Raw genomic sequence first — 13,072 nt, forward strand, 5'->3', positions numbered from 1 at the left:
TATCCGCTGCCCCATACTGCCTCAAATGTGGACCCAGATTATATTTAAATATTGAATATTGGCTAATGACTGCAGTTGAGAAGAACAATTAGCAAATTTACCAATTACGGTTACAATTATATTGCTAAGGGTAATTGTTTGAATACTGCCCATTGCCTTGATTACTGTCTTCAGAATTTGTTCCCAGCTGTTAAATGAAAATTGTAAACTTCAGATGTATTTTTGGGAATGCAAAACATTTTTATTTGCCAAAAGCAGTAAATAAAACATATCTTAATCACCTTTGGGGCTAAATGTATAAACATTTTTTATTGTTCTTCCCTGCTGCAAATATTAAAGTATATATAACTATAAAAGAATATAGCATAAATAAAATTACATATAATGTGTACTTAGTCATGCATCTTCATGTGCTTCCTTTGCTACTGAAAGCTTCTTTAAAAGTTTATATTTCTACTTTTTATTGGACTCTGAATAACACAGGCAAACATTTCCTCCGTAAGTATCCACATTTACACACTACAATTCCATGCCCATTACACATAAACACCTACTAACCATCTAACTACCATTCCCCTAAAATTACTAAGAAACCTTTTTGGTACTGTGTGAATAACAAAGACAGATTGTGAAATCAGCTTAAAAACTGGGTGCAACTTAAAGTGCTTTTTACATCATGAAACTCATATCAATCACTCAATCATTCAACAAGCAATTATTTAGTGTTCTCATATGTCAAGCCCTGTGCTAAGCTCAGGGAATACACAGAAAAAGGAAAAACAGTCTCCCCTCGAGGAGCTTACAATCAAATGGAAGATACCACATGTGCATACACATACACACATATGAGATACAGAAGGGATAGAACCAAGGTAGCCTTGGAAAAGAAAATACTTGCAGCTGGGGCAGGTAGGGAAGGTGGATAGGAACCCTTGGAGAGGTTGCCTGTAGAAGTTGGCACTTAAAAGTTGATTCTTGAAAATGGTCAGAGAATCTAAGAGGGGCACATCTGGGGGAGAACTTTCCAGGCATGGGGGACACTGATTACAAAGGTACAGAAATAGGAGAAGGAATGTCATATATGAAGAATAACAATGAGTGGGCCGGTATGGCTTGACCACTGGGCTCATGGCGGCTAGTGATATATATGAAGACTGAAAAGGTCAGGTTGTGCGGGTGCCATACGATGGAGTTTATATTTGATTCTAGAGGTAATAGTAAGCCCCTGGAATTTATTGAGGGGGCAGAGGGGCATGGTCAGACCTGCTCTTTAGGAAAACCACACACTCATACAGGTTCCAAAAATTCATCTCTTTTCTCCTTGAAGTAGACATGTTTAAGCACAGAATTAGAGTAATCACAGAATACTTGCAACTCATGTTTGATGATAGCTCGCTTACATGTGCCCTTGCCAAAAGTTTCAATAATATGTTAACTAATAGTTGGATCCAAACTCCCCAGACTTGGAATAGTCAAGTACTTAGGCAAATAAAACATTGTCAAATTGTAGCATCACAAAGAGGCAAGTTTCTGTTGCCCATAAGTGGTAAATGTTTCTCCAGATCTAAGCTTCTCTATAATCACATTTCTCTCATCTGATTCTAGTCCAAAATCCATGCTGCAAGAAGCCTGAGTGAGATTGCTATTGACCTTACTGAAACCGGAACGCTGAAGACTTCGAAGTTAGCCAACATGGGTAGCAAAGGGAAAATTATCAGCGGCAGCAGTGGGAGTCTCCTTTCATCAGGTAAAGGCTTTGGTTTATTCTACTGGATTGTGCAAATGATAACACAACTCCACACCATCTGGCAGAGTTCTGTGGAGGGCTAGGAAACAGTAGTAGCTGACAGAACAGCAGGGCAAATAGCAGTCAAGAATGGGATACTATTTTATTTTTATTTATTTTTTTTTTAGTGAGGCAATTGGGGTTAAGTGACTCGCCCAGGGTCACACAGCTAGTAAGTGTTAAGTGTCTGAGGCTGGATTTGAACTCAGGTAGTCCTGAATCTAGGGCCGGTGCTCTATCCACTGTGCCACCTTGCTGCCCCTAAGAATGGGATACTATTAAAAACAACACCACCACCACAAAGTTGGGAGTAAACTGAGATACCATGTCACAAATGTCAATAGGTGCTACCAAAAAAAAAATATCAAGCTGCAACTTCCAATTAAAGGACAATTCATAATGAGAAGGATGATTTGTAATACAATAGTCTATTCACCCACACCCTAGGATCAATCGTTAGTCATACTTGTTGATTGATGGATGATCCACTGTTAGTAGTATCTCAAAATAGAAAAGAAAGTGGTGTGTGTGTGTGTGTGTGTGTGTGTGTGTGTGTGTGTGTGTGTGAGTGATTTCACGAATGGAGGAAATGCATAATAGTGGAATTAATAGACGCCACTTTAAGCAACAGAATGCATTTTCCAGTCATTTAAAAAATATATATTATAGGACGATTTTTCCTGCTTATCCAGGATGTGAGACTTGTTTCCAGATTGCTCCAAGGTAGCGTGTTGGACTGATATCCAAAACTTGTGTTCACCTTGGATCTTTGACTAGTCACTTCATCAACAGAAGGCCTATTTGCAAAGTGATCATAGGCAAAGCCTGACAAATGAAATCGCTCAGATAATAAAGTCCTTGGCGCTGTCACATGACTCAACCTCATAAATTGACATGATTTTATCAGTGGACAAAACATTAAAGAAGGGGTATTGCCATTTACTTTGTTGTTGTACCCTGAGGACCACAGGACCATCCCATCTGGATTGTAGCTGAAATTTTTAATCTATGTTGTCTCCCTTATTAGAATGTGAGCTCCCGAGAGAAGAGACTGTCTTGCATTTCTGTTTTTACCCCCATCACTTAACACAGTGCTTTGCACATAATAAGTGCTCAGTAAATGCTTTTTTCATTTATTCAATAGGCAGATGAAAAGAATCACTAAAACACCTCCTACTGGAGCTCTCAATTTCCTGGAAAACTTATTAAGTGAGCCTTTTTGCCTCAGATTGGCTAGAATGGAAAAGCTTTGAAAGCAGATAGATGCACAGATCAGAAACAGAAGCTCAGATTTTTCCTAGCCCTGATCTGTGGCTTGCTGATGCCCCTGGAGTGAGTCTTTGTAACTCTCAATTTATGCTTTTTTTAATATGTCAGATGGGTAGCTAACTATGAGTAACTTACTGGGAAATCACATAGTTATGCCAGAAGAGAAGTATTTTCAAGATAAAAACAAAAAACACCTCCTGGGTGCCATTGATGGAGTCCATCTTTGTTTACTAATTACCAGTTGCATCTTTTCCTTAATGTCTGGTTTTCAGGCTGAGATGTGCTGGTATGGCAATGCCTTTGGGGCAAGGGTTGGAAAACCATGCAAGGCAAATTCTTATGAGGCCATACTGCTAGGCAGAATTGCTAAGGGCTATGTGCCAACCTTCCCACTGGAAAAATCCCCAAAGTGAAGGTTACTCCACAAGCCACCAGACAAATGCTTGACTGCCCTTTAGAATAATCCAGCCATGGTTCTGGAATGTTAGCACAAGGAAAGTAGTCTGAAGCCTTGCCCATCTTTTCTAGGCTGATGCGTGTGTATCTGAGGGAAAGCTATCTACTCTCCTGTTGAGACAGAGATCAGCAAACCTCTCTGTGTTTGCCCCACTGGCCATTTTAGATCAGTCATTATAACTGGCCCATAATGGCTCCACAGAGTCATTTCAGTCAGGGGCTTAGAAGTGCTTAGAAGCACTTACTGATCAAAAAGGATACAGTACAGTATAGCTGAACAAATGCTGGACTTAGGAAACCCAAGCTGGACTGTTGGCTCTGCCACTTAACAGCCATGTGACCTTAGGCCCATCACTGATCTCTCTGGATCTCAGAAAGAATAACACATAGACTACCTACCTAACAGGCTCACTGTGAGAAGAAATCATTTGTCAAGTTCTATACTACTGAGAACAGAGGTGTCTGGTGGGTTCCTGTTCTGATTCCCCAAAATGATCTTTTGGTCAACCACAAACCCTCCTTGCCTTATTTCCCCTTCTTCAGTATCATGGAACTCATGTTGTTTGTTCCTAAATGTCTGAAGAGTGGTGGACATCCTTGACTTAACTATGCAAAGCAAAAAGCACGTTGCAAAAAAATTGAGATCCTCACATCAAAGCCACAGGATTCCAGTGAAGAAGCCCATTCTTCTGCCTCTAGTTGCCACCATGTGTGGAATCTCTGGCTGAGCAGCAGAGGGTGGGTCAAAAGCTAACAGCTGTGTTTGTCTTTTGGAAACAAAATATGATGGTCCTATTGAATAGGCAGTGCTGAAAACTAGATCAGGTTAGCCTCCACATTCCGATAAGCACAGAGGCCTTTGCTGCATATAGTCCCCTCTTAGCCAACTCTGCTCATTTTTCAACTTGGGATGAGTGGGCATATGTGTAATTTAAAATTCTAAATGTGGGTTCTAATCTGTTCCCCCAGTTTGGGGGGAAACTGACTAAAATAACTGATAAAACGAGTTTAGGTTTTTAAGGGTTTATTGAAAGATAGAGAAAGATTGAGAACAGAATTCCTACAGCTCGGTAATCCTATCTTTCCTCAATTTCTCTGTGAAGTCTTCTGGAGTCTCTCTCCTCCACCACGGTGAAGTCAGGAACCCAAAGAGCCAGAGCTCCCTGCGCAGGCTCTCCTTCCTCCATCCTGTCCCCTCCCAGAAATTAGAAGTTCTTCAAGCTGGTTGGTTGACTGGGCTGGAAGTTCAAAGTTTGTTAGCTTCTGAGAACCATGCTTTCTTAAGTACTCTCAAGTACCAGCCAGATGTGCTTAGAATCTAGTCAACTACTAATCCAGTCAAATCAGCCAGTAATCCACTCAGGTGGGCTCCTGCCTGAGTATCTGCCAAATCTCATTTATCACGTTCCATTATCTTGACACATATCACCATGCTCACTTCAGCACACTTCAAGATCTGTAAGTACTTTCTGAGCATAGTCTTGTTCAACTTCATCTCTGCTTTAAAGCTGGGCAAATTAAGAGAATGTGTGTCTTGATGAAGATCGTAAGCATAGACATTTGGCAGAGCTGAGAATAGCATCCGAATGTCTAATATGTACAGTATTATAGCCTGTCCCATCCCTGAAGTCTCCCACATAATCATGTAGCCTTTCTTTAGAATATTGGCAATGTCTATAACAATGGTTGGTCATGGTACTCTCTATCTGGGAATGTAAACCCACAATCTCTAGAGGCTCACAGAGGACAGTTCACTGTCAGAAACCACCTCTATTTAAAAAAAAGAAAAGATAATATTATTCCTTCTTAAATAAAAAGTAGTTCATTTATATTATAGCAATTACATTGACATTCATAAAACTGAAAGTATGGAATAAACATTTGTCAAACAATAATAACCACCAATATTTACAAAGCACTTGATGGTTTACAAAGTACTTTAACATAGATTGCCTCAGTTGAGTTGAATGGAATGAAAAAATAAGTTTAAAATGGGGCAGGGGATGGGGGGATGGGAAAGAGGATGGGATTGCTCCACAGACACTGCTTTGAAACTTATGGTCTTAGAGAATTTGCCTGGGGTCCAGTAGTTGCTGGTATTTTTCAGTCCTGTCAGACTCTTCATTTGACCCCATTTGGGGTTTTCTTGTCAAAGATACTGGAGTTGTTTGCCATTTCCTTCTCTTGCTCATTTTGCAGATGAGGAAATTGAGGCAAACAGGGTTAAGTGATTTGGCCAGGGTCACACAGCTAGTAACTTTTTTAAGCCAGATTTGAACTCAGGAAGATGAGTCTTACTGACTCCAGGTCCAGTGATCTATCCACTGAGCCATTTAGCTGTCCTCAGTGCCTGGGGGCATTGAGAGTCTAATGAACTTGCCCAGGGTCACACACCCAATAGGTATCAGAGACTGTACCTGAACCCAGGTCTTTCTGAGTCTTATCCTCTACATTGTACTTACTATCTCTTTGCTCTCTGCATATTTTTCCTTTAATGTAAGGGTTCGGGGTTTTTGTTTATGTTTTTTTTTTATCAGAGACATGAAGGAGGTTTACAAATACTTAATGAATTAAGCTTAGTTGCTCTTAGTTCTGCCCCAGTCCTTCTCCTTTTCCCTATAACTCTCTTGTACTCAATGAGAAAGTATTTTTTTTAAAGTGTTGAAAATAAAAAGAGCTGAGGAGTGAATCATGCATCACACTAGTGTCAGAGGTAACTGGACCAGATAACAAGTCAAGCCTTTCCCACTAGAGCATGTCAGAGCCTGAAAAGTCTCTCTTAATGTAAGAGATTTCAGATATGCTGATAACAGGCAGCTCAGAAGTTTCTGAGGTTAGACCACTGGGAAACCAGAGGTTTAGCCACCAAACAGGAAACTTATCATCAGACACTGAACAATGAGAGCTCCTTTAAATAATAATAATGAGAAACAGCTTCAGACGCCATAGATCTTGTCACCAGTCAGATGGGTGCTGCTGATTGCTACTCTTTTTTTTTTTCACTAGCTGTCAGGAGCCCTGGTCTTTCCTGATACTGGAAGAGGATAGGACTGTATGTATGAAGTTAATGATAGCTCCACTTCTCATGGACCCATTTCTCATCCTCCTTTATCTGTGACCTTTGACTTAAACTCAAATTTGAAGCTCAATTCCTTTCTCTCCAACCTCTTCCTCCCTTTTCTTGACGTTGTTCCTCCCATAACCTCCTACTCAACTGTTGATCCACACATACCATCCTTGTGGTTTCAGAATTTACTTTAGTAAATGATCCTCATCCATAAAAGGAGGAAGATTACATTAGATCATATTTATGGTTCCTTCTGTCTCCAATGACCTACGACACTGTTTTCTTTCTCATCTACTGACGTATGCTAGAAACAAAGACATCTTACTAGGCAGGAAAAATTAAATGGAGGTGAAAAAGGCTAAATCGTTTGAAGGATGATGCTCCTCTCAACTCTTCCAAGGCTATAGTAATAGACCTAGATACCTCATGAGAGATCTACTATACTGCCTTGTAGGTCTCATCTAGTAAGATCTTCATATAAATGTTATAACTATGTAGTGAAAGAATCATGGCTAGCATTCAAAGCATCATAGATTTGGAGCAAGTTATCTAAATTCCCTGGACTTCCGTTACTCATCTATAAAATGAGACGTTGGGACTATATCACCTCAAAGGTCCCAGACCCAACTCCTCATTTTATAGATAAGTAACGGAAGTCCAGAAAATTTAGATAACCTGCTCAAGGTCATACAAATAGCAAATAGAGCCGGGATTCAAACTCATGTCCCCTTACTCACATCTAATGTTCTTTCCAATATATTTCTACTGTGTCACTATATAAGACAAAGGAATCTTACTTTCTACCCCTAGAGATTTACCCCACATGTGCGGAACAAGATCCTTCCAGGTTTACTGCACCAAAGGTTTAAGGCCACTCTTGAATAGTCCATAGACCCAATCTAGTGAAGCATCTCCTTCACCATCAGAATGGACATTCCCCTGAGCCCACACCAAACCAGTCAGGCCTCCAAAGAATCTTCTGGTCTCTTGCTATGGGCATTGCCAACACTCAAAGACCAAAGTGGGAGCTCTTCAGTTTTCTTTGATACAAAATTCCCCAAGAATGTGCCAGTGTAAACCCAAATCCTGTCTTTCCATAGCACCAAATCTTATATATTCGTGTGCAGTTTCTATTGAATTCATTGAATAGCCAATAAGTACCATGAACTGAGGAGGGCAAGAAAGGCAGAAATCACTTTTCCTCCTTTTAGTATTAGCCTGTTTTCACCAAAGGGTTAGAGTTCTATAGTCCTCATTTTTGTTTCAGGAAATTGGGTTTCACAGCCATAGATGAAGTTTAAGTGCACAGCCACGAATACTGACTAGTAACTAAATCTTGGGTGATTAATGTGTATTCAGAGTAAGTCAAATATGATTTTTGCTTTTGTGGAAATCTGAAATATCTTCACTTCTAATTTGCTATGCTTAAAACAGTGAAGAGGGAGAATGAGGAGAGATTTGAATCATAATATATATGCTCAGGTCTTGAATACAAAGCTCTACATTTCCCTTTTTAGTTGAAGACATAGTGCCTTGTAAGTAGATTGTATCCCCTTGGGAGGGGGGAGATAGTTTAGGGTTTATTCTGAACATTGTTTAGGGGATTTTTCATAGCTGAGGACTCTTTTGTTGGGCAGGAGTGGGAGTGAATAAAGTATGTGTGGTTTTTCTTTTCTTTTAAGCTATTTAAAGAAAATTCCATAAAATGACCAAGAAAATGCCAGTGTTCCTGGAGGGATTTTGTGGGTTTCAATACTAGCATGTAAGCAAGTAGAATTATATCTTTTTTTTACTTGCTATCATAATGTCTATTTTTAAAGAATTAGAACAGTGTGACTGATGGTGGTGTCTTGAATGAAAATATAGGAGCATAAACCATTCATTTTCTACATTCCCCCTTACTCCAGAGGCAGTTTCTGCTTGAGGATATGATTGTGGGACTGGATTTAAGAGGTTTTTCTTTTCCAATTCTGCCTCTAATTTGGTTTGGGACCCTACACAAGTGAGTGATCCTCTGTCAGCTACTCTATAAAATGCCACAGCCTTTTGAGGGAAAGAAGGAAAGAGGGAGAGGGAGGGAGAGACAGACAGACACTAGGGAAAGGAAATGAGAGGAAGAACTGAAGAAAGAGAAAATGAAAGAGAACTAGAGAAAGAGAAAATGAAAAAGAATTAAAGAGAAATAGAGAAAGAAAAAATGAGAGAGAAATAGGAATTAGATATTGTGATCACAAGATTGTGATCGAATCACCTCCATCATGAGCAGTAGGAACATCAGTTGCTAAAGGATATATATCGTTGGCCTTGGCACCTTGGAGAAAGTGTGTCATGCAAAGTTGAACCTCTACCTTTGGCTGGGTTTATTATAGATTCATCATTCTGCTGTTTGTACATTCTTATTCTCTTAATGTTAGCATTTCCTCCTATTGTTGGAAAGTTTATTAATAACTATTATAACAATGAGGCCTCCAAAAAAACCTGCTCTGAAACCAGAGATATGACCCTGGGGTCTCAAAAGCTATTTGCACAGAGCATATGCCCTAACAGTTTCTAACAGACTAGGTAGGAAAGCGTGTTGAGTATCATACTCATTATAGACTATATCTGCTATCAGCAGATCACCTGGCTAAATTTGAAGAGGCTTAGCAGCAGTGAGTTGGCCATGACATGGTAAATTCTTTCTTTGGTCATGGGAACTAATTAAACAAAGGAAACTAAAAAACTACCCTCAGCCCTATATGTTTCTCTCCCTCTCTTCCCTACAACCTGTGCTTCTGCAGTCAAGAGTGCAGAAAGGAAATTTAGGATGCTTAGTTTTAAGTTAGTTTTAAGACTCTCTATACACATTAACTTAACTACCAGTAAATCCTCTAAATGTGACATGTGACTCACAAATTAACATGCTTTTGGAAAAGAACCCCATTGATACTGTTACACACACACACACACACACACACACACACACACACACACACGGAAAGGAAACCAAAAGAAAGTTATAGTTAAATGAAATAATGTCCCATAGGTTCTTCTTGGCAAGGCAAACAAAATAGCAGAGCTATTGTCATTGTATATCCAGAGGCAACAAGAAATGCCATTTCATGGGACACATGGTCAAGGCATTTCATTTGGCAATGCTCATTATATGTGTTAGCAAAAAGACCACCAAAAAGTAACTGGGAGCTTATATATCAACATCTATTGCAGAGATTGAAAAAGGTAAAGAAATTCCATGAAGACCTTGATAAGATACTCCAAAGGAAGTCAATATACATATATATATTTCTAAACTTGGTTGTTGTTCTTGTTCAGTCATGCCTGATTCTTTATCACCCCATTTGGGGTTTTTTGGTGAAGATGATGGAGTAGTTTGCGATTTCTTTCTCTAGCTCATTTTATAGATGAGGAACTGAGGCAAACAGGATTAAGTGACTTGCCCAGGGTTACAGAGCTACTAAGTGTCTAAGGCCAGATCTGAACTCGAAAAAAATGAATCTTCCTGACTTAAGGCTCAGTACTATACACTGCTCTATCTAGGTGCTCTCTGAACTTGGTAACGAATACAAAAAGTATGTTCCAGGGGAAATGGCAAAAAGTATGTTGGAATGTCATTCAAGTTTGAGAAATGAGAAAGATTCGGGGCTTATTGATAACTACCAAGCCAGATGCCTACTTTCCCATCTTAAAATATGTCTTCATTCATAAATGTATATGAAGAACACACATACACATCAAAGGTACCCTTTGTGAAAATACAATAAGGAAATAAGCACTCCATAGCAGAATACCTCTTTACAGTTATATAACTGATGTAAAGATGCATAGAAAAGTCTACATTGGTTTTTTAATTGAAATTTGAATCAAGAGAACACACCACAGTTTTAAAGGTTCTCCCTCAGGAAACAGTCTCTTATCAAGGTTCCTTGATAAAGGCAACCACAGATGACTTTGTTCAGTATGAAGCAAAGCATTACATAGAAAAATGTAAGGTTGCCCAAGGTGCTTCTAACTCACAGAGGATGTTTTGTGCTAGATACAAATCAAAGAGGAATTCCCTGTGGATGGTGAAGTCCTCTATTTCTTCAATTGCATTGATCACATCAAGCACCCGGAATAGTACAGAGCTTCATCATTGATGTCTGTGATTATTCAAGAGATTGGTCTAACAACCCATATTTTTAAAAAATCCTAAAGGTATGAAAAATGTGCATTATCCTTAGTGTTGCTCAGTTTTCTCATTTGTAAAAATGGGTAGAGCAATGTGTTGTACTCTCTAGGCTATCTTCCTGACTCTCACATTCTCAGTTCCCTGAGACTGAGGGCAACTACCCTAGGTTCAAGGTATCCTATGGGTCTAAACTGATATACTTACTTTTACATCAAAAACCACAATTAACTCAAAATAAAGGCATTTACTGAATGGCATCAATTAGTGAATGAGCATTTATTAAGAACCTCGTAAGTGCCAGGCACTATGCTAAGTGCTAAGGATACAAAGAGAAGCAAAAGATATTCCCTGCTTTCAAGAAGCTCTGAATCTCATAGGAACAATAGCGCCAGAATATTTTCTCCATAAATCAGGGTCACACTTTCCCACAAGTGTACACGGGATCAGTAGGAAGAGTACATACACACTTAGAATATAGTAGTAGAAAGGCATGCACTTTGAGGATGTATGTGAACAAGACACCTCATACTTCTGGTACTGCATGCCCCCAGTGCCTTCTGTTGATATCCTCCTATTGTTCTTTCTAGGCACAGAGTCTATGCTAGGAGTGTTGTTTAACTCTATTCTCCGGTGCTATTAAACTCTTTAGCTCAGCTCCTAATGATCAGGGCTGGATCTCTTCTCTACTTACATAATTCATTCCTAAGAACTGTCTCTTACCTTGACTCCTTGTCTCCTACTGAGTGAAAGGTTTCAATTCAAGATGCTGTGGCTTACATGGGTGGGGAAATGGAGGAGGAGAGAAAAATTCTTTCCCCAGGAAAACAACTATTCCCCCACTCAAGAGCTCAGTTCTTCTTCTATAGCTGGTTCTCTTCTCTGCTGCCAGTTACACTCCTCAGAGCTGTCTCTTGTCTTTTTTTTCTTTTTAAAGTGAGGCAATTGGGGTTAAGTGACTTGCCCAGGGTCACACAGCTAGTAAGTGTTAAGTGTCTGAGGCTGGATTTGAACTCAGGTACTCCTGACTCCAAGGCCGGTGCTCTATCCACTGCACCACCTAGCTGCCCCCCTGTCTCTTGTCTTAATGACCTTCTAGAGACAGTGACATGGCTGGGGGGGCAGCTGGGTGGTACAGTGGATAAAGCACCAGCCCTGAATTCAGGAGGACCTGAGTTCAAATCCGGCCTTAGACACTTGACACTTCCTAGCTGTGTGACCCTGGGCAAGTTACTTAACCTTCATTGCCCCGACCCCCCCAAAAAAAACTGAAAAAAAAAAACAAAACAAAAGACATGGCTGACCTTTTGCCAATTAATAGCTAGCTTCTCTAATTCCATCGATTTTTATCAGAGACCTTCTTGAAAACTCACCAAGAGGTAAGAGTATAAACCTCCTATACATTTCTTTTAAGACTGTAACACCTTATTGTCTATTATCTGTCCCTTACTTTCTGTGATTTCATCAACTTGACCAAAGGGGGAAACTAAGTGACCTGGGATGTCTTGATCAAAATCCTTCACTGGGGCAGCTAGGTGGCGCAGTGGATAGAGCACCGGCCTTGGAGTCAGGAGTACCTGAGTTCAAATCCAGCCTCAGACACTTAACACTTACTAGCTGTGTGACCCTGGGCAAGTCACTTAACCCCAATTGCCTCACTAAAAAAAAAAAAATCCTTCACCAACCTTGGCCCCCACCACCAAACCAGAATAAATACCTATACAAGTTTTCAAGTTTCTTATGAGGATCAAATGAAATAATGTATGTAATGTACTTTGTAAATCCAGGTAAATGCCCAGCATTCCTGTTATTCCTCTCCAGAAGCATTCTTATTTTAAGAGAACTATGTCAAGACAATGCTAGGTACAAAGGAGTGTTGCTCAGTCAGCAAGCATGTTATTAAGCACTTACCATATACCTGGAACTGTGCTAGGCACTGGAATGTAAAAGTAAAAATAAAACTGTCCCCGACCTAAAGACATTTCTTTTGGAGGAGAGGAGACAAAATACACACCAAAAAATTAACTACAAAATATATACAAACTATTTCCAGAGGACAGGCACTACTACTTAGAGGAATCATGAGCTTCCTTTCTAAAGTGGTACTTGAACAGAATTTTTGGGGAAAAACCAACTAGGTATTTTGTAAGGCAGGGATGAGAGAAGAGTATGTTCCAGGTATGGAGGAGGGGCTATACAGTCATAAAATCATAATGATAGGAAATGAAACAACATGTATGAAGAACAGCAGTTGAGCCTGTTCTACAAGAATGTACAGTCCATGGAGGTGATTAACATGACAAATATGGAAAAGGAAGCTAGAGTCAGA

The 13,072-nt window shown here is 39.7% G+C and overlaps 1 protein-coding gene across 1 annotated transcript in view; it reads left to right on the forward strand.

The window, feature by feature from the left end:
* Positions 1-13,072, forward strand: part of FRMD4A (FERM domain containing 4A) — a 313,453-nt gene that overhangs the window by 250,500 nt on the left and 49,881 nt on the right. The window contains exon 15 of the mRNA XM_043967592.1: positions 1,606-1,747. Coding sequence (XP_043823527.1) covers positions 1,606-1,747 — 142 coding nt within the window. The remainder of the gene's footprint in view (positions 1-1,605; positions 1,748-13,072) is intronic.

This window comes from Dromiciops gliroides, chromosome 5 (assembly GCF_019393635.1).
Source record: "Dromiciops gliroides isolate mDroGli1 chromosome 5, mDroGli1.pri, whole genome shotgun sequence".
Classification (NCBI taxonomy): Eukaryota; Metazoa; Chordata; class Mammalia; order Microbiotheria; family Microbiotheriidae; genus Dromiciops; species Dromiciops gliroides.